The 15,848-nt window shown below is 41.5% G+C and overlaps 1 protein-coding gene across 1 annotated transcript; it reads left to right on the plus strand.

Annotated features, from left to right (window-relative positions):
• Positions 1-726: 726 nt before the first annotated feature.
• fam20b (FAM20B glycosaminoglycan xylosylkinase) lies at positions 727-14,238 on the plus strand. Its single transcript, XM_054790595.1, has 9 exons — positions 727-935; positions 3,788-4,027; positions 6,632-6,879; positions 6,979-7,065; positions 7,144-7,253; positions 7,343-7,514; positions 10,242-10,433; positions 10,502-10,561; positions 10,646-14,238. Exons 2-9 carry the CDS (start codon positions 3,899-3,901, stop codon positions 10,875-10,877), a joined length of 1,230 nt encoding a protein of 409 aa, XP_054646570.1. The 5' UTR covers positions 727-935; positions 3,788-3,898; the 3' UTR covers positions 10,878-14,238.
• Positions 14,239-15,848: the final 1,610 nt, after the last annotated feature.

Consider the following 15,848-nt stretch of genomic DNA (forward strand, 5'->3'; position numbering starts at 1 on the left):
CTATTTCTCAACCATTCCAACCTGAAAAGCTTCAGCTCATCCAGGAGATTCAAGCTATCTATATTCATACTATTTCACAACACAATTTCCCACCTTCCGTAAATGTACGCTTTTCCCATAATTCCACATGGTTCGTAACACAAATTCTAATTTTAAAATGATCCACTCAGTCAGAACATCCCATTATAAATTTCCCACATTTCAGAAATTCCCAGTTTTCCCCCCATAATTCCACATTTTCCATACAGTATTTCAACTCAGCTTCAGCCTTGAAAAGCATTGTCAAGTCATTTCTGAATCTTTTTGCTTTTCAAAAACATATTGCTAGAATATCTAACTACAGTCCAATGAGCAGATATTAATTTGTGATAAAAACAATAAACTAGACAATAAACAATGGATCATTATTTGGCTTTCTCAGTTACTAAGCCAATAGGAAGTATCTGTTTGCTAAATACCGGAAATTTCTCCCCAAGGGGCGTGGTTAGTGTGGCAATATGTCTTTGGAGCGTTCTGCTGCATCATATTTGTTCACAGTAATATATAATGTCTTTGTTTGATACTTTGGCCAAGAAGTCATCATTATACCAAAATGGCGAGTTTTTCCAAAAGCCATAATTTGGGAATAAAAAAAAAAGCTTTACAGTAGTATAGAGAGCGCATTTATGTCCGACACGTTTGAATGCATCTTACTCGCGGTGCAATAGCGACCCTTAGCGCCTGCGCAGCGCTCCAAACAGCAGCAGGAAGAAGTGTTTCGGAAGTGGACGCAGCGGCAGCCTGAGACAGAACATCACATCGGGGGAGGAAAAGGGCGGAGGAAAGTGAACCACCGACAGCGACGGACAGTATGACCGTGGGGAGAAATAATTGAATGAGTGGCTCTTGATACTGAGACAATAATTCGTCAAAGGTGGACAGCATATGGCCGTAAGGTGAGAAGACGACAGATGACGTTAGCTTGGTACCTTGCTACTGGCTAGCTAGCAAGTTAGCCCAGTAAGGTGCATGCAGGTTTGCTAAGCAGCTAGCCCGCGTTGACATAGCGCCATAGGTAACGCGTTTGTCATTATAACAATTCTAAAGGCATAGCCGCACGTTTTAGTCGTTGCATTAGCACCGTCTCTGGTCAATGTGGGAGAGTTGAAGTACAAAAAAAAAAGAGCGAGAGCGACGTCATGAATGAGCGATTGTGTTGGAGGTGTCTTGCCTGCGTGGCCGCTGAGTTCTCCTCACAAGCTTGTTCTCTGTACTCAACATTTACACTTACAGAAACCTAGCCTCTATAGCTTGCTGGCTACAAAATGCAACATGTTTTGAAATGACATTCATGAGCTGTCAGTTGTGGTCTAGTCTAAAGGACATGCAGTGTTGTCAGTGGAGGTGGATGGGTAGGTAATGTGGGTCAACCCCCTCTTGCACCTGAGGGGTGTACTGTACTGCAGTGGTTCCCAAACATTTCACAGTCGCGTACCCCTTTAGACATTTGACTAACTTGAAGCCATGCACCCCCTACTCCTGTACACTTAAAAAACAAAGTGCGGGGATTGAACACCAATATAAATGAAATCTTCAAGGTTAAACACTCTTTATGCACAAGATAATCATCAAACATACTTACTTATTCATATAACTCACACAGAACAATGAAGAACGTCATGCTGTCTCCAGTGGCAGAACCAGAAATATTTCATTGGGTTGACCAAGGTGAGACCATTACTCACATAGGGGCGGCAATAAGTTGGCCTGAAATGTCTACAACCCCTGGCAAAAATTATGGAATCACCAGTCTTGGAGGATGTTCATTCAGTTGTTTAAATTTGTAGAAAAAAAGCAGATCACAGACATGACACAAAACTAAAGTCATTTCAAATGGCAACTTTCTGGCTTGAAGAAACACTTAAAGAAATCAAGAAAAAAAGATGTGGTAGTCAGTAACAGTTACTTTTTTAGACCAATCAGAGGGAAAAAATTATGGAATCACTCAATTCTGAGGAAAAATGCATTTTCTGTTTTCAAGACATATTGCTTTAAGTTTTCTGTCTTGATGCTTTGATGTCTTCCTTGGTCTACCAGTATGCTTGCCTTTAACAACCTTCCCATGTTGTTTGTACTTGGTCCAGATTTTAGACACAGCTGACTGTGAACAACCAACATCTTTTGCAACATTGCGTGATGATTTACCTTCTTTAAGAAGTTTGATAATCAAACTTTTTGTAAAAAAAATTGGCAAAAGCAATCAGAGAAAGTTGGAGCCAGATTGATGAAGAGTACCGTTTGTCACTCATTAAGTCCATGCCTCTGAGACTGCGAGCTGTTATAAAAGCCAGAGGTGGTGCAACAAAGTACTAGTGGTGTGTTTGAAGTATTCTTTTGTTGTTGTTTTTTTTCATGATTCCATAATTTTTTCCTCAGAATTGAGTGATTCCATAATTTTTTCCCTCTGATTGGTCTAAAAAAGTAACTGTTACTGACTACCACATCTTTTTTTCTTGATTTCTTTTAGTGTTTCTTAAAGCCAGAAAGTTGCCATTTGAAATGACTTTAGTTTTGTGTCATGTCTGTGATCAGCTTTTTTTCTACAAATTTAAACAACTGAATGAACATCCTCCGAGACTGGTGATTCCATAATTTTTGCCAGGGGTTGTAGATGGCCAGTGGGGTGGCCGGAGAGTACACCCCTGGCCACCACTATGGTAACTTACGAGTTTCAGCTTAAAATTGGCTATAAAAGCCACTGTTTTACTGTAACACTGTAATTTGGGCAGTACTACGATGGGAGTGGCTTCTTCGAGATCGTACTGATTTTACAGACTCTTGCGTCAGGAATAAAAAGCAATATAAAATTAACTAAATGAACTCGAGTCACTCACACTGTACACAGAACACATGAAGGACATAAAATGCAGAAATAAAACACTAAATACAAAATTTAACTAAACAACTAAAGCCAAAACACTAGCAACCTTTCCATCTCAATAATGAGACCACTACACCGCTTACTTATTACTGGCGCTTTCAGAGAATTCACGACCTGGCAGTTTTTGCGTACTGTAGTGTTACAGTTTTGTGATTTCCAACTGCTTTGATTGGCTGGCGACCAGTCCAGGGTGTACCCCAACCCTAATTACGATAAGCGGCATTGAAAACGAATGGATGGATGGATGGATGGATTTTCAACGGTCTGACAGTTTGCTGATGTTGTTTTGGCATGGCTCCTGTTTTGTTTTGAATTAATGGGAGCGTTTACGCCACCGTCAAACGACATAAAACGGACCGCTGTAAACCGAGGACCACTTGTATATGTAAAACGGGGATAAAGTACACAATAGCGCTTCTTGGACACACTCTGTGGGACAAACATGGCTCATTTGCATTAACGCTACAGACGCACAAAACGGCGTGTTCCCAGTAGGGCTTACTAAAAGCACGTTTACATTTCTGCATCAAGGCTAGATTTTGGGCAACATGGGAACACAAATCTCTTACACACAAAATAGTTGAAAAATATCTTTGAGACCTTTTAGGAGCTGTTGTTTTTCCCAAGGGGAAAACCACCCCTACAGTATTTGAGGTGTGACGTTCATTCATTCAAATAGACAACACACCAAGTGATGAATTTGTGCATCTATAAGGGTGGAGGGGCATATTTGAGTAAGTACAGTAAGCAGTAGTGGGTCAGCAGATGTCCACAGGCACAAACTAACAACAGGGTCAACAAAGTCAATTCTGTGCATGTTATTGATGGAACATTTTTTGAAATTGCACCATCACTCCCTTCGTCCAGGCGGCCTTGTTGTCCACGTTGTCGACATTCATCATCATCAGGAGACCAGAGGCGATGGAGGGCCATGAAGGGTGAGGGGCTGGGAGAGTGAGGAACAGGTCCTGCGTGGAGATGAAACTTAAACAGCGCATGGTGGTGCTGTGTGCCGTGCTCCTCCTGCTGGGCCTCGCCAAGATCTTCCTGCTGGATGGCGGTGAGGGCTCGGCCGCCAGCAGACGGGACCTCAGAGCCTTTCGCAAGGTTAGTAACTTCAAAGTCATGCACGTGTAAAGAGAAGTATAAAATTAACATTCAAGTAAAAACTGCTCACCGTTTGAAGATGCTGAGGGAATACTGTCATTTTGTGGCGTATTATAGGTATTGTGTAATGTATAAGAACTGTATTTATAGTAGCATCTGCTTCAGGGCTCCAGACTGAGACTAAATGGTCACATATGGGACTAAAATTTCACGCAAGTGCGAGTGTATCATTGCTTCTGAAAGTTCTCCCTGGCCCGGTTAGGCCCACCCATGGCCCGGTGGTTGGGTACCACTGTTTTAAATCAAACCATGTTTGAACTCAGCAAATGCTGATAATGAAAACGATTAAGCTGTTAGGTGTGATGACTGGCTGGTGGTTTCTGGTCTCCAGTAAATATCGAGGGAGTAATAAATAATCATGCACTACAGTCATAACATGACATGTTATGACTTTACCTGTTGAAATCACAGGATGTGATTTCATTCTGAGGTGTATGCCACCAAAGAGGCCTTCCAGAAGCTAGGGACCGAAACAGGGTGGTTAGAGAAGACACTTTCCATTTATTGTTCATGTTTATCAGTAATACAGTGAAAATGAGAGGAAATGGGGAATATTTACTTGCAAGTCAATTTCATTGTGTCGCCCCTAAATTCTCTGCTTGCGCTCCTAAAATTTGAAGTTAGGCGCCACTGTGCTCCTAGTAAACAACAACAAAAAAAATTGGCCTGGAACTTTGTGCTTGCTATTTGTATTTGTCATATTGGAAGGAACAGCCAGGCTCTGTCACAGTAAAGCCTGTTTTATGCTTTCTGCTTCTGCAAGGTCCGTGCGGCTCCATGCGGACAAATGACGTCATTTTCACACCCACGCCCCCCTTTTCACACAGAAAAGTCTCGCTCCGTGCACCTCCAAATTTTTGTAACTACACAGACAGAGAAACGCGGAAAAAAATGGCAAATGAGCAGAAATACCGGCATTTATATGAGGCAGTCTACTCGCTCTTAAATAATCTAATAATAAAGTTTCTTCTCATAATATTTACGTACATAACATTATCTCCCAATGTAATTTTCAAGAAATTACAACTTTATTTTGTTTTCATAGAATTACAACTTAAAAAAAAATCTATTCTATGTTTATATTATTTATATTTTTTTTCTTTAATATTTCAACTCCATGCTACTAAAATAACAGGATTTTTCCTCATAATAGAGTTTATTCTCGTAAAATTAATAAACTTTTTTCTCGTTAGAATACGACTTTTTTCTCTCAATATTATGACTTTATTGTTGTAAAATTACAACTGTTTTTTCCATTTCTGCTGGGTTTTTAAAAAATATTTTCCAACTATTTTCTTCTTCTCGTTCTCTTCTTTTCTTCTCGTGATTTTGATTTTATCCTCCTAATATTTTGACTTAATTCTCGTAACATTAACTTATTCTGCATCCTCATTTTTGAAAAATAACAGCTTTATTTTACTGGTTTGTTCATTTCTCATAATCTTATGACATAAAAAAACAACTGCTTTTGTCTTTAATATTTAAACCTTCTGCTACTAAAATTACGTTATTTTTCCTCATAAAATTACATCATTATTCTTATAAAATGATGACTTTTTCTCGTTAGAGTATGACTTTTTTTCTGTTAATATTTTGACTTTATTCTTGTAAAATTACTGCTGATTTTTTTCATTTTTGTTGTTGTTTTGTTTGTTTTTTTTAAGTTAAATTATATTTTTAGAATACGGGCCAAAAGAAACTGAAATGGCCCCCAGGCTGCACTTTGGACACCCCTGCCGTAGCTGCTCACTGAGTGAAGACGCACATGATTTGCTGATGTTACGCGTAAGAGTTTAAACTCCAAGAGTGTTTGACTTTTGAGGCATATTTTTGTCAGAAAATGTTGAACCCTGAAATTGTACCACTGTTGGGGCATTCACTGTACATTTAAAGTTTGAACAGCCTGAAGGTTATCCAGTTCCAACTAATGATGTTAACACACAAGGGTGTACCGGTGATGTTTTGGATTATAGATGGATTATTTCCATGATTTCCTTCTATGGTAATCTCTCGCCACTTCACGCTTTGAATGTCGCAGCTTCACTCTGTCCCGGTTTTTCTTGAATATGGCCTACTACTCCAAACTGATGCATTTTTAAATAAATGTTACGTATTTCTGAATTAAGCTTTTCAAGCATAAAAATGACCAGATGAACTAAAATATAAATATAAGGCATTCAGAGGACGCATTCAAAGACGTTGTAATGATACATTGATACATTGTGATGTTACATTGATGAGATGATAGCCACCACAGGAAGTAAAAGGAACAACAAGGAACTCTCCCAATGCCAGCATGTGAGAGTCAATATTATGTGCTATTTATTTATTTTCGGTTATGAGTATGTCTACTATATTGGGTAACAGGAGTGACTATAGGCATATTATGTCACGTCTAGAGGGCTCTAATAATGTTAAAAAGCGTATCTAGAAGGTCGTAAACAGGTACTATGCTCTATGAAAATATTCAAAGGGATTACTGTATTGTCCACTGTAGCAGGATGTTGTGATGCTAAATGTCAGTGTTCTCGTCTCCACCATCAGATGGAGGCGGGTCTGTCTCTGTCACGGGGGGCTCGCCTCGCCCACACCCTCCAGTCACCCTGGGAGATAGCGAGCCAGTGGGTGGGTCCCAGAGAAGTGTACCCCGAGGAGACGCCCGAGCTGGCCGCCGTGCTCACCGCCCTCAGCACCGCTCGCATAGAGCGGGCCGACGTGGGCTACAAGGGCACGCAGCTCAAAGCCCTACTGGTTCTGGACGGAGGGCAAAAAGTGGTCTTCAAACCCAAAAGGTACATGAGATCCAACCTAAGAGCTGTGTCAGAACTTGTGGACTGGGATTTGGAAGATGAATGGTTTCTGAGGGGACCACACTCGTGTTATCTTCTCAGGTACAGCCGTGACTACATCGTTGAGGGGGAGCCGTACGCAGGTTATGACCGACACAATGCAGAGGTGGCTGCCTTTCACCTGGACAGGTATGTGCATTCATGCTATTTTTCATGTCGTACTCGCCAGCATACTAGCGCTGATGTGATGTCACGCCCTTGCCGCAGGATCCTGGGCTTCAGGAGAGCGCCTCTCGTGGTGGGACGATACGTCAACCTGCGCACCGAGATCAAACCCGTGGCCACCGACCAGCTGCTCAGCACCTTCCTCACGCAGGGTGAGGAGACCACCGTCCTCCCAAGCGTGGCCACGCAGCATTGTTTTGGTTTGTGGAAGTGGCGTGATGGTGCTTTTTCATTCCCGCAGGCAACAACACATGCTTCTACGGGAAGTGCTATTACTGCCGGGAGAGCGAGCCGGCGTGTGGCGAAGGCGACATGATGGAGGGCTCTTTGACCTTGTGGCTGCCAGACGTGTGGCCACTGCAGAAACACAGACACCCATGGGGACGCACCTACAGGGAGGGCAAACTGGCCAGGTATGTGAGCATATTCAGTAACTTGGTGCCTGCATCCATCACTGGATTACACTTGTAAATCTGATAGACCAGTGCTTCCCACACTTCGCACAGTCACATACCCTTCAGACATCTGACTGGAAGTCACGTGCCCCCACTGCACACTTAAAAAACATAAACCACACAATCAAACATCTTTGATATATTATTCAATATTTTATGACATTCTATAAAAAAAATGTGTCTTATTTTTCAACTGCACACACAGGCTACTTATTTACTAAAACAGGCTTTTAGAGTTCTCTTCTGTTTGGTGAGTTTATTTATATTATGCATGATTATTAATGAAATATTACATTATATTAAATGGTGACAAGCTGTGGTTGGTTGTGGTGAACTGTGACCTTCATGCTCTTTTGCTGTGCTTTGTGTGCAACAACATGCTACGTAACAATGCTAATTGTGAAAAGAAAGGCACATAACGTACAGAAATGAACAAGGAAATGAATTCAATACGAGGCTTATTAATGAGCCAAATGGACATATGAGCACATATAGCATGAGATGATGCACCAATCAAAAATGCACAGCAGCACAGAGATGGCATTATTAAAGCTCACCTGTGTGCATTAACATTTGTGAACAAGGACGAGGTGAAAGGAAGAATAGAAAATACACATCACACATGGTGTGTTCAAGTTCCGCTAAACAACGCGACCGCAGCACCCAAAGAAGACACATCATTGGTGAAAGCATACATTTAGTTACAAATTAGGGTCTTTCTAACATAGTCAGTGCGTACATTCAACAAACAAACATCAGGCTCACACAACTCAGAAAACACACTACTTATTCACAGCATCACATAAGAAGACCAGCTCTCACTGAGCACGCAGTATTAATCATCTTGAAAAATCTTCAAGATGAAACACTTTTAAAGCACAACATCATCAAACTTATTTGTTCATCTAACACACACACACACACACACACACCAATGAACCGCTTCATGCTGTCACCTTCCTTCTGCACTGTACTTTGCTACTACCTGCACTGTGGGGTTCACATGAGGTGTTTGAGCACATTACGTTTTTGGCGCCAATGTTGTCAAGCCGTTCTTAATTTTTATTCACGTACCCCACTTTGGGATACTATGTGATAGACGATTCAGTGTCTAGATACGTCTAGATACACAGCTTACGATATGATTCAAATACGATAAATTTAAAAAACAGAAATAAACGCAATGTACACACGACTCAATACAATTCTAGGGTTCATTTGTTATGTAGACATTAGTCTTACATTATCAACTAAAGAAGCCGATTCTATAAAAGTGGCATTTTCAGATGTGTAAAAGAGCACATCATGCCCCCAAGCATGCTGTAAGGCATACTGGATGTCTCCAACCGCCGGGCCAACTTTCAGGTGCATGATTAAAAAAAACACTTACAGTAATTTGTAAATAACTACATCAGATTTTATGTAAATGAATATCCGTTTTGGAAATATGGGCCATTATTTTTATTCCAAAATGTCTATTGTTAGAAATCCCCGGTTTGCATGTTAATGATGTTTGTTGCGAGCGGCGACCTGTCCCATCTTTCTTCTATGCTGCACAGATTGACTGTTATACTACTAGTGCCCTATGAAATCTGTTTTTATTTTTTCACAAATTCCGTTTTTCCCGTTTCTATTTTTTTAGAATTTTGAAGTTTTTTACCTTTTACACTTACTTGACCAATATAGTGTGTGCTTTTTGGGGTTAGTGAATAAAAAGTCTATTAATTAAATGCAAAATCCTTACATTTACATCTTTGGCCAATTTTGCCAAGTAATTTTGAGAAATGGATGTAGCCTGGATGTAACTTTTCTTTTCTTCTTTGGGACGTCCACCTCTGCACACATTGTACAAACAACTGCACAAACTATAATTGTGCTTGTGATTAAAGGGATAGTACACATTTTTTACATGAAGTTGTATGACATCCCCCATCAGCAGTGTAGTACAGCAACACCCCGATTGAACGCCACGGCCATCTTGTTTACGTGGGGGTTCCACAGCAGAAGAAGATGCGAGCGTCCTCATCACATACACATGAATGGAGAGGCGAGAGTGTGCAGGGACACGACGGGAGACAAATATAACGCAGAGCGATTTGTGAGGTCTGATTTTTTTTTTTTGAGGAGGCATTTTTGTGATGCATGTTGTTTTGAGAAGCCAAACTGTAATTAAATGGCCCCAGCAACTCAGAGGAACTACGTTCCTCGTCACGGATCTGCAGCCAGAACTGTCTTCACGGGACGAAGTGGGGGGGTAAGTCACTGTTGATGCACTACACTGCACTACACTTCATGTCAAAAAATCCCAACTATCCCTTTAAGGAAGATGTAGTTACTGATGTAATCCCAATAGCCCTTATTCTGTTTACACACTTACAACAGATGCGGCAAACAGTGCTCTTATTTTGAAAGCCAGAAGTGTGTTTTGTTTTGAAAATGTGTCTTGATGGTTAAGACGAGCTGGGTGCAGGAATAAACGTGCCTCTTGTCTTTTTATCTCCGAAACTCACCTTAGGATCAATGTCGACATTTCAATTTCACAATTTATTTTTGATATTAAAGTAAATGAAATGAAAGTGAACATTTCATCCAAAGTGGATTAAAACAAGAGTGCATGCCAGGGGGGATACATTGCAGTCATCTCTGGCATTTGTGAGTTTCACGTTGGCTTTACTCGCCATCCAGGTGGGAGTACGACGAGGGCTACTGCGAGGCAGTAAAGAAAATGCCGCCATATGACGCGGGGCCACGGCTGCTGGACGTCATCGACACGGCCATATTTGATTATCTCATCGGGAACGCCGACCGCCACCACTACGAGAGTTTCCAGGATGACGGCGGCGCCAGCATGCTCATCCTGTTGGACAACGCGAAGAGGTGGGTTGTTATTGGTTAGTTGTTTATGTGTAAGTAAAGCGTTTGGGTTTTTTTCTTCCCATGTGCAGCTTTGGGAACGCTGCTCTGGACGAGCGAAGCATCCTGGCGCCGCTCTACCAGTGTTGCATGTGAGCAACCGCTCTTCACCTTCATTTCCTTCCTGTTTGCATACGTCACCGTATCTTGAAATATGCCTTCCTTCCTCTGGTCAGGATCCGCGTGTCCACCTGGAACAGGCTAAACCTGCTAAGAGGCGGAGCTCTGAGCTCGGGCCTGCGCCAGGCGCTGGCCTTCGACCCCATCCAGCCCGTGCTGGCCGAGCCGCACCTCGCCGCCTTGGACAGGCGTCTCACGGGCATCATAGCCACCGTCAAGCAGTGCATGGAGGCGCAGGGACCCGACAACTCCTTGATAGAGGACCGCATGAACCTCCCACACCCTTAAAAGCAGGACGGCGGAACTGGAGTTGGTGATGAGTGGGGGGGCGACAACACGGATCTACAGGGTGGAACTAACAACTACTGGATTTCCTTCTTTTCCTTGTTTGCTACTCATGGACGTGACCTTCCTGTCAGGACCGTGGAGAACATCCACCTTTGCTGTCTCAGGTTTGGGATGGAAGGGAAGGATGGTGCTCGCGCGGAGGCAGGTTGCACGGTAAGAGCGAGAGGACGCACGCCGAAGAGCAGCCTTCCCGTCTGAAATTGAGGTTTTTCGATGTGAGACAACCTGGTTTTTTTGTCCATTCTGCAGGAAGTGACATTGCAGCCAAGTGTACATAACTGAACTAAAGTGACAGTTATTATTATTATATTATTATTGTGTTAAACCTACGTGGTGTGTGTGCGTGAGAGAGAGGCTGCCATACTGTGCCGTTAACAAGAAAGCTACTGACATCACTGACTTGAACAAAAAGGGGGCGGGGTCATGAGTTGGGCTTCATCTTCAATATTAAACATAAGATTGATTTCACTTGTTGCTTTTGTTTTTCATGAGGTTTCCTCTTGACTTCCAGGGTGTTCAATCTATTCATAAAACGTTTATTAAGTGGGTAGGCAAGGTCTGAACTAAGTCACATAACGAGAGGTGGTGTAGAAATACTTTTTGACATTGTCTTTGCAACACCCCCACGACCCTAGTGAGGATTAAGCAACATAGAAAACGGATGGATGGATGGATGGATGGGTTTTTGCAACACTCCCATGTCAGTGAAAGCTGTGTGATGCTGATGGTTGCGACACCCACAAAGGAGGTATGCGGCAGGCCCCCTCTTTCCCACACTCGGCCGTTTGATGTAGGACACCTGTTTCACTTCTACTCAGCAGGTGTTTTACTCAAACCAGCAAAACCACATCTTTTCAAGGCATGTCGCTGCATGTCTGTGTTGATGCCAAACAAGCCAAGACATCACCCCAGATGTCTTCTCTGACTTGGAATGGATGCATGAGGGCAGGACAGGAGGAACTTGAAGAGGTTCCGCTCTGTCTTGATGCACTTTTCGACAATTATTTCATTGCTTTGGTTTCCTAGAAGCAAATTTTGGTTCCTGGTGGGTGGTTGGTGTGGGCTTGACAATTTCGTCCCCCTTTAACCAATCAGACGTCAGTTTGCAGGCGTGAGTGTTTCCTGTCAGCGCCTGTGTGTCATATCAACACCGTCGTTAAAAGCCTGTCTCAGTCCTCTGACGACTGATGCTGACGAGGAAGAAGAGAGAGGATGGATGCTGAAGGAGGTCGCTGCATGCTGGGGGGCGAGCGCGCCAAGAAGCTGGCGGTGCTGGTGGCTGCGCAGAGCGTGCTGGTGGCTGTGTGCTTGGCGGCCACGTGCTACGTTTACTGGGATCTTCACCGGGTGGTGAGTGACACGTTCACGTGCTATCGAGTGTGTGTCGGTGGCGTTGTTGAAAATCTGTGGGTGAAATCTTGGATGGGCTCTTGTGGACAAGAGATGCCCCTCACATTCTGACACATTTGGGGCGCTTCTGCAAGGAAGAGTAGCCAAATGCTTGTCAGTGTGCTGCCCAAAAACTGTGAATAATGGAATCGTTTCAGCATATTGTATTTTTTCGTTTAAAAAAAACCCTCTGGATTTGATTTTATTAAATTTAATTATTTTTTTGTGTGGGGTGGGGGTGAGCAAGGGGTGCTAGCTAATCACTAAATGACGTGACCGTCTAATTTATATACGTAATTGGCCCTGATGCATGTGCATGCAATTGTAATGGTCACTAGGAAAGGAATAACATGGTAATGGTTTCATTTGATTTGAACAGTGGAATACATAATCATATTATAATCAGTCTAATAATTAAATAATCAATACAAATAGACAGAACAGAACAAGTTCAAGACTCTTGCTTGTATTTTGCAAACATCAACTGCTTGTATTGTTTCTTGAAATCGCTCATCTTGGTTCTTTGTTTGAGTTCCTTACTCAATCCGTTCCATAATTAGATTCCACGTACTGAAATGCTGTGGGTTTTTAGCGTTGTTCTCGCATATAAGTGCTTTAAGTTTACTTTTTTCCCTGAGATCATATTTCTCCTCTTGGAGAAAAAGTATTGTATGACATTTTTGGGTAGCAGGTTATTTTTTGCTTTATGCATAATTTTAGCCGTTTAAAAATGTACTAAATCAGCAAACTTAAATATTTGTGATTTTAGAAATAAAAGATGTGTATGTTCTCTAGGTGTGCAACAATACGTGTATCTGTATCGTACCGTGACCCCTGTATCGAACAATGCTGACGGCTCTCGGTGCTGAAAGCTCAGTGTATCTGCGATCGACTACTCCGGCTTAGGTTGCATTGTCAATCACAGAGCCACTGAGCTCCCTCTCCCACATTCATACCATGCTGCTGGGAGAAGCTCCACGCAAGCTGGCTCATTGAAACATGGCTAATGCCTTTCCTGATGGTGAACATCCTCCACCCTCCTCCACATCTGGTGTTTAGGACCACTTTGGTTTGACCCTGATGCCAAGCGTGTTGTGGACAAAGAAAAACAGCAGTTTGTCGCAAGTGTCGCACAACGCTAAACTCCGTTGGTGGAAATACAAGTACAACAAACGTGCCAACACATTTACACCCCGGATGTGAAAACAACTGGAAACAAAGCTCATGATTCAAAGAGGCTAAAGAGATTGACCGGGCGATAGCTACTTTTATTGCTGTTTACCTGTTTTTTGTTGAATATCCCGTTGAGAATGTTGGTACCCCAGAAGATGAATATGGTATAGCTTTGATTTTGTAAGGATTTATTTCTTTGTAATATTTAGTCAGCTGCTAAGAATGCACCACATCAATCTCCATCAGATACGTTTATTTTTATATTCTTATTAAACTGTGCTTTCTTATATGGTGCTAAATGTGTGTTTAGCACAGTTTAGCAGCAGTTTCAATAAAATTCAAATGTATTTGTTGTATCGGAAACAATATCAAACCGTAACACAAACGTATCGAACTAAACTAAACGAAACGCGGCTTTATGGATTATGGATTATCCTAACTGATCTTTTTTGCAGTACATTTAGCGGGTGAAGATTGCTTTTATAGTTATTACCCCATAGCTCTACACCAGGGGTGTCCAAAGTGCGGCCCGGGGGCCATTTACGGCCCGCGACTGCTTTTTTTACTGGCCCTCGGCATGTTGTAAAAATACGATTCAACAAGAAAATTTTAAAAAGCAACAGCAAAAATGGGGGAAAAAAACGGTAATTTTCCAAGAATAAAGACAAAACATTAAGGGAGTAAAGTCATTATATTAACAAAAAAAAAAAGAGCAAAAAAAACAACATAAAGTTGAAATATTATAGGAAAAAGTTGTAATATAAAAAACAAACCAAACAAATAATTATGGTGAAATTTTAGGAAAATTAGGTTGGGTAAATGCTGGAATGTTATGATAATAAAGCCAAAATACTAAGAGAATAAGTCATATGATATATTTGTAAAATTCAAAAAAGCGGCTGTAAGGAGAAACAGTTCAAAATAATATCACTGATAAAATGAATAAATATATTTTATATGTGTAAATATATATATATACATTCAATTAAATATTTAGTTTGGGTTTTTTTTTTATTTAAAAGCGGCCCCCGCATCTTTTTATTTTTCGGTATGTGGCCCTCAGTGGAAATAGTTTGGACACCCCTGCTCTACACAGTACGTTCCGTATGGTAATACCAGAGCGCAGTAGAGAGTATGGAGTGACTTTTCTTGCTTTATTCGATATCGAGATATTTGGAGGTGAGATTTCTATTATGAGATCTATTATGTACAAAGATGTATTTTCATTCACTCTTTCAATGTCCACACCCTCAATTTGTATACTTGCTAAATACTTGCTACGTTGGCAACACTGGTTCCTCCAGCGACATCGTCTTATTCTCCGGCAACCCAGGTGGGTATGAGGTGTGTTAGGAAGAGAGTTATGGCGCCATCTACTGTACAAAATCGTAAAAACAAGCTACAGTATATTCACAGACATTATAATGTGTTTATGAGGCAACGTCAAATGTGTTTGTGGCCACGCAGGGGTCAGTATGAGACTCTGATGGCATGATAACCTGAAAAACACAACGAACCTTGGTTAGCGTTATTAATCTGGTCCAGAAGGTCTGAGTCTTTCAGATGTTTCCCATTAGAAATAATGTCAATCCAATGAATGCCTTCTAGAAAGCCAAAAATGCTAAGACAAAACACGGCTTTACAGTTTTATATGCGGAAAACAATTTGAAATGCATGTAAATGACGAATGAAAGGGATAAATGAACGTTTACGCTTACTTTTTACCTTCAGTGAAGATGTGACTCTTGACTGACCCCAAAGAGACAAGGTGGCAGCCAGACACAATTCAGTCGTGTTTCTCGCCTCAATAACCCAAAATGGAGCCAAAACAGGAAGACGGTGTCTATGTGGTTTCTCGCTCCATCTTCACTGAAGGTAAAAGTAACCTTAAATGTTCATTTATCCCGTTCATTCATTAATTCTATGTACTATCCATGCAAAACTATAAAAACATGTTTTGTGTTCATATTTTTGAGAGTCAACCATAAATGACATCATAGACGGGCGATGTTGCCTTTTTGTTAGTAAGCTAAGCTTCTTTTAAGCTAAGGGTGTTTTGTGATTTAAAAAAACAAAAACAAAACACATTAAGAACACAGCTGGACTCACGCAGTGCATGAATAACAGGACAAGACGCGCGCCACATTGAACGCTAACCAAAACACTGTATGCAAACCGAGGCAAATACATTTTCCAAAAACATGCCATACGTACATGGATCATAAAAAGGTTTTCTATCCCCAGACTACGAAAATATTCAATTTCTAGAGCGCTAAGTAGTATAACCTTGATAAACGAGGGATTACTGTATCACCGTTTCACGGTATTATAATTACAGCTCTAAAATGT

Source organism: Dunckerocampus dactyliophorus, chromosome 10 (assembly GCF_027744805.1).
Source record: "Dunckerocampus dactyliophorus isolate RoL2022-P2 chromosome 10, RoL_Ddac_1.1, whole genome shotgun sequence".
Lineage (NCBI taxonomy): Eukaryota > Metazoa > Chordata > Actinopteri > Syngnathiformes > Syngnathidae > Dunckerocampus > Dunckerocampus dactyliophorus.

What these genes read in the sequence shown, in the direction of transcription:
- fam20b (XM_054790595.1), top strand. Translation starts at nt 3,899, where the DNA reads ATGAAACTTAAACAGCGCATGGTGGTGCTGTGTGCCGTGCTCCTCCTG. An exon ending in ACCTCAGAGCCTTTCGCAAG is followed by an intron (nt 4,028 to 6,631) that starts GTTAGTAACTTC and finishes CTCCACCATCAG; the next exon opens with ATGGAGGCGGGTCTGTCTCT. An exon ending in GTGGTCTTCAAACCCAAAAG is followed by an intron (nt 6,880 to 6,978) that starts GTACATGAGATC and finishes TTATCTTCTCAG; the next exon opens with GTACAGCCGTGACTACATCG.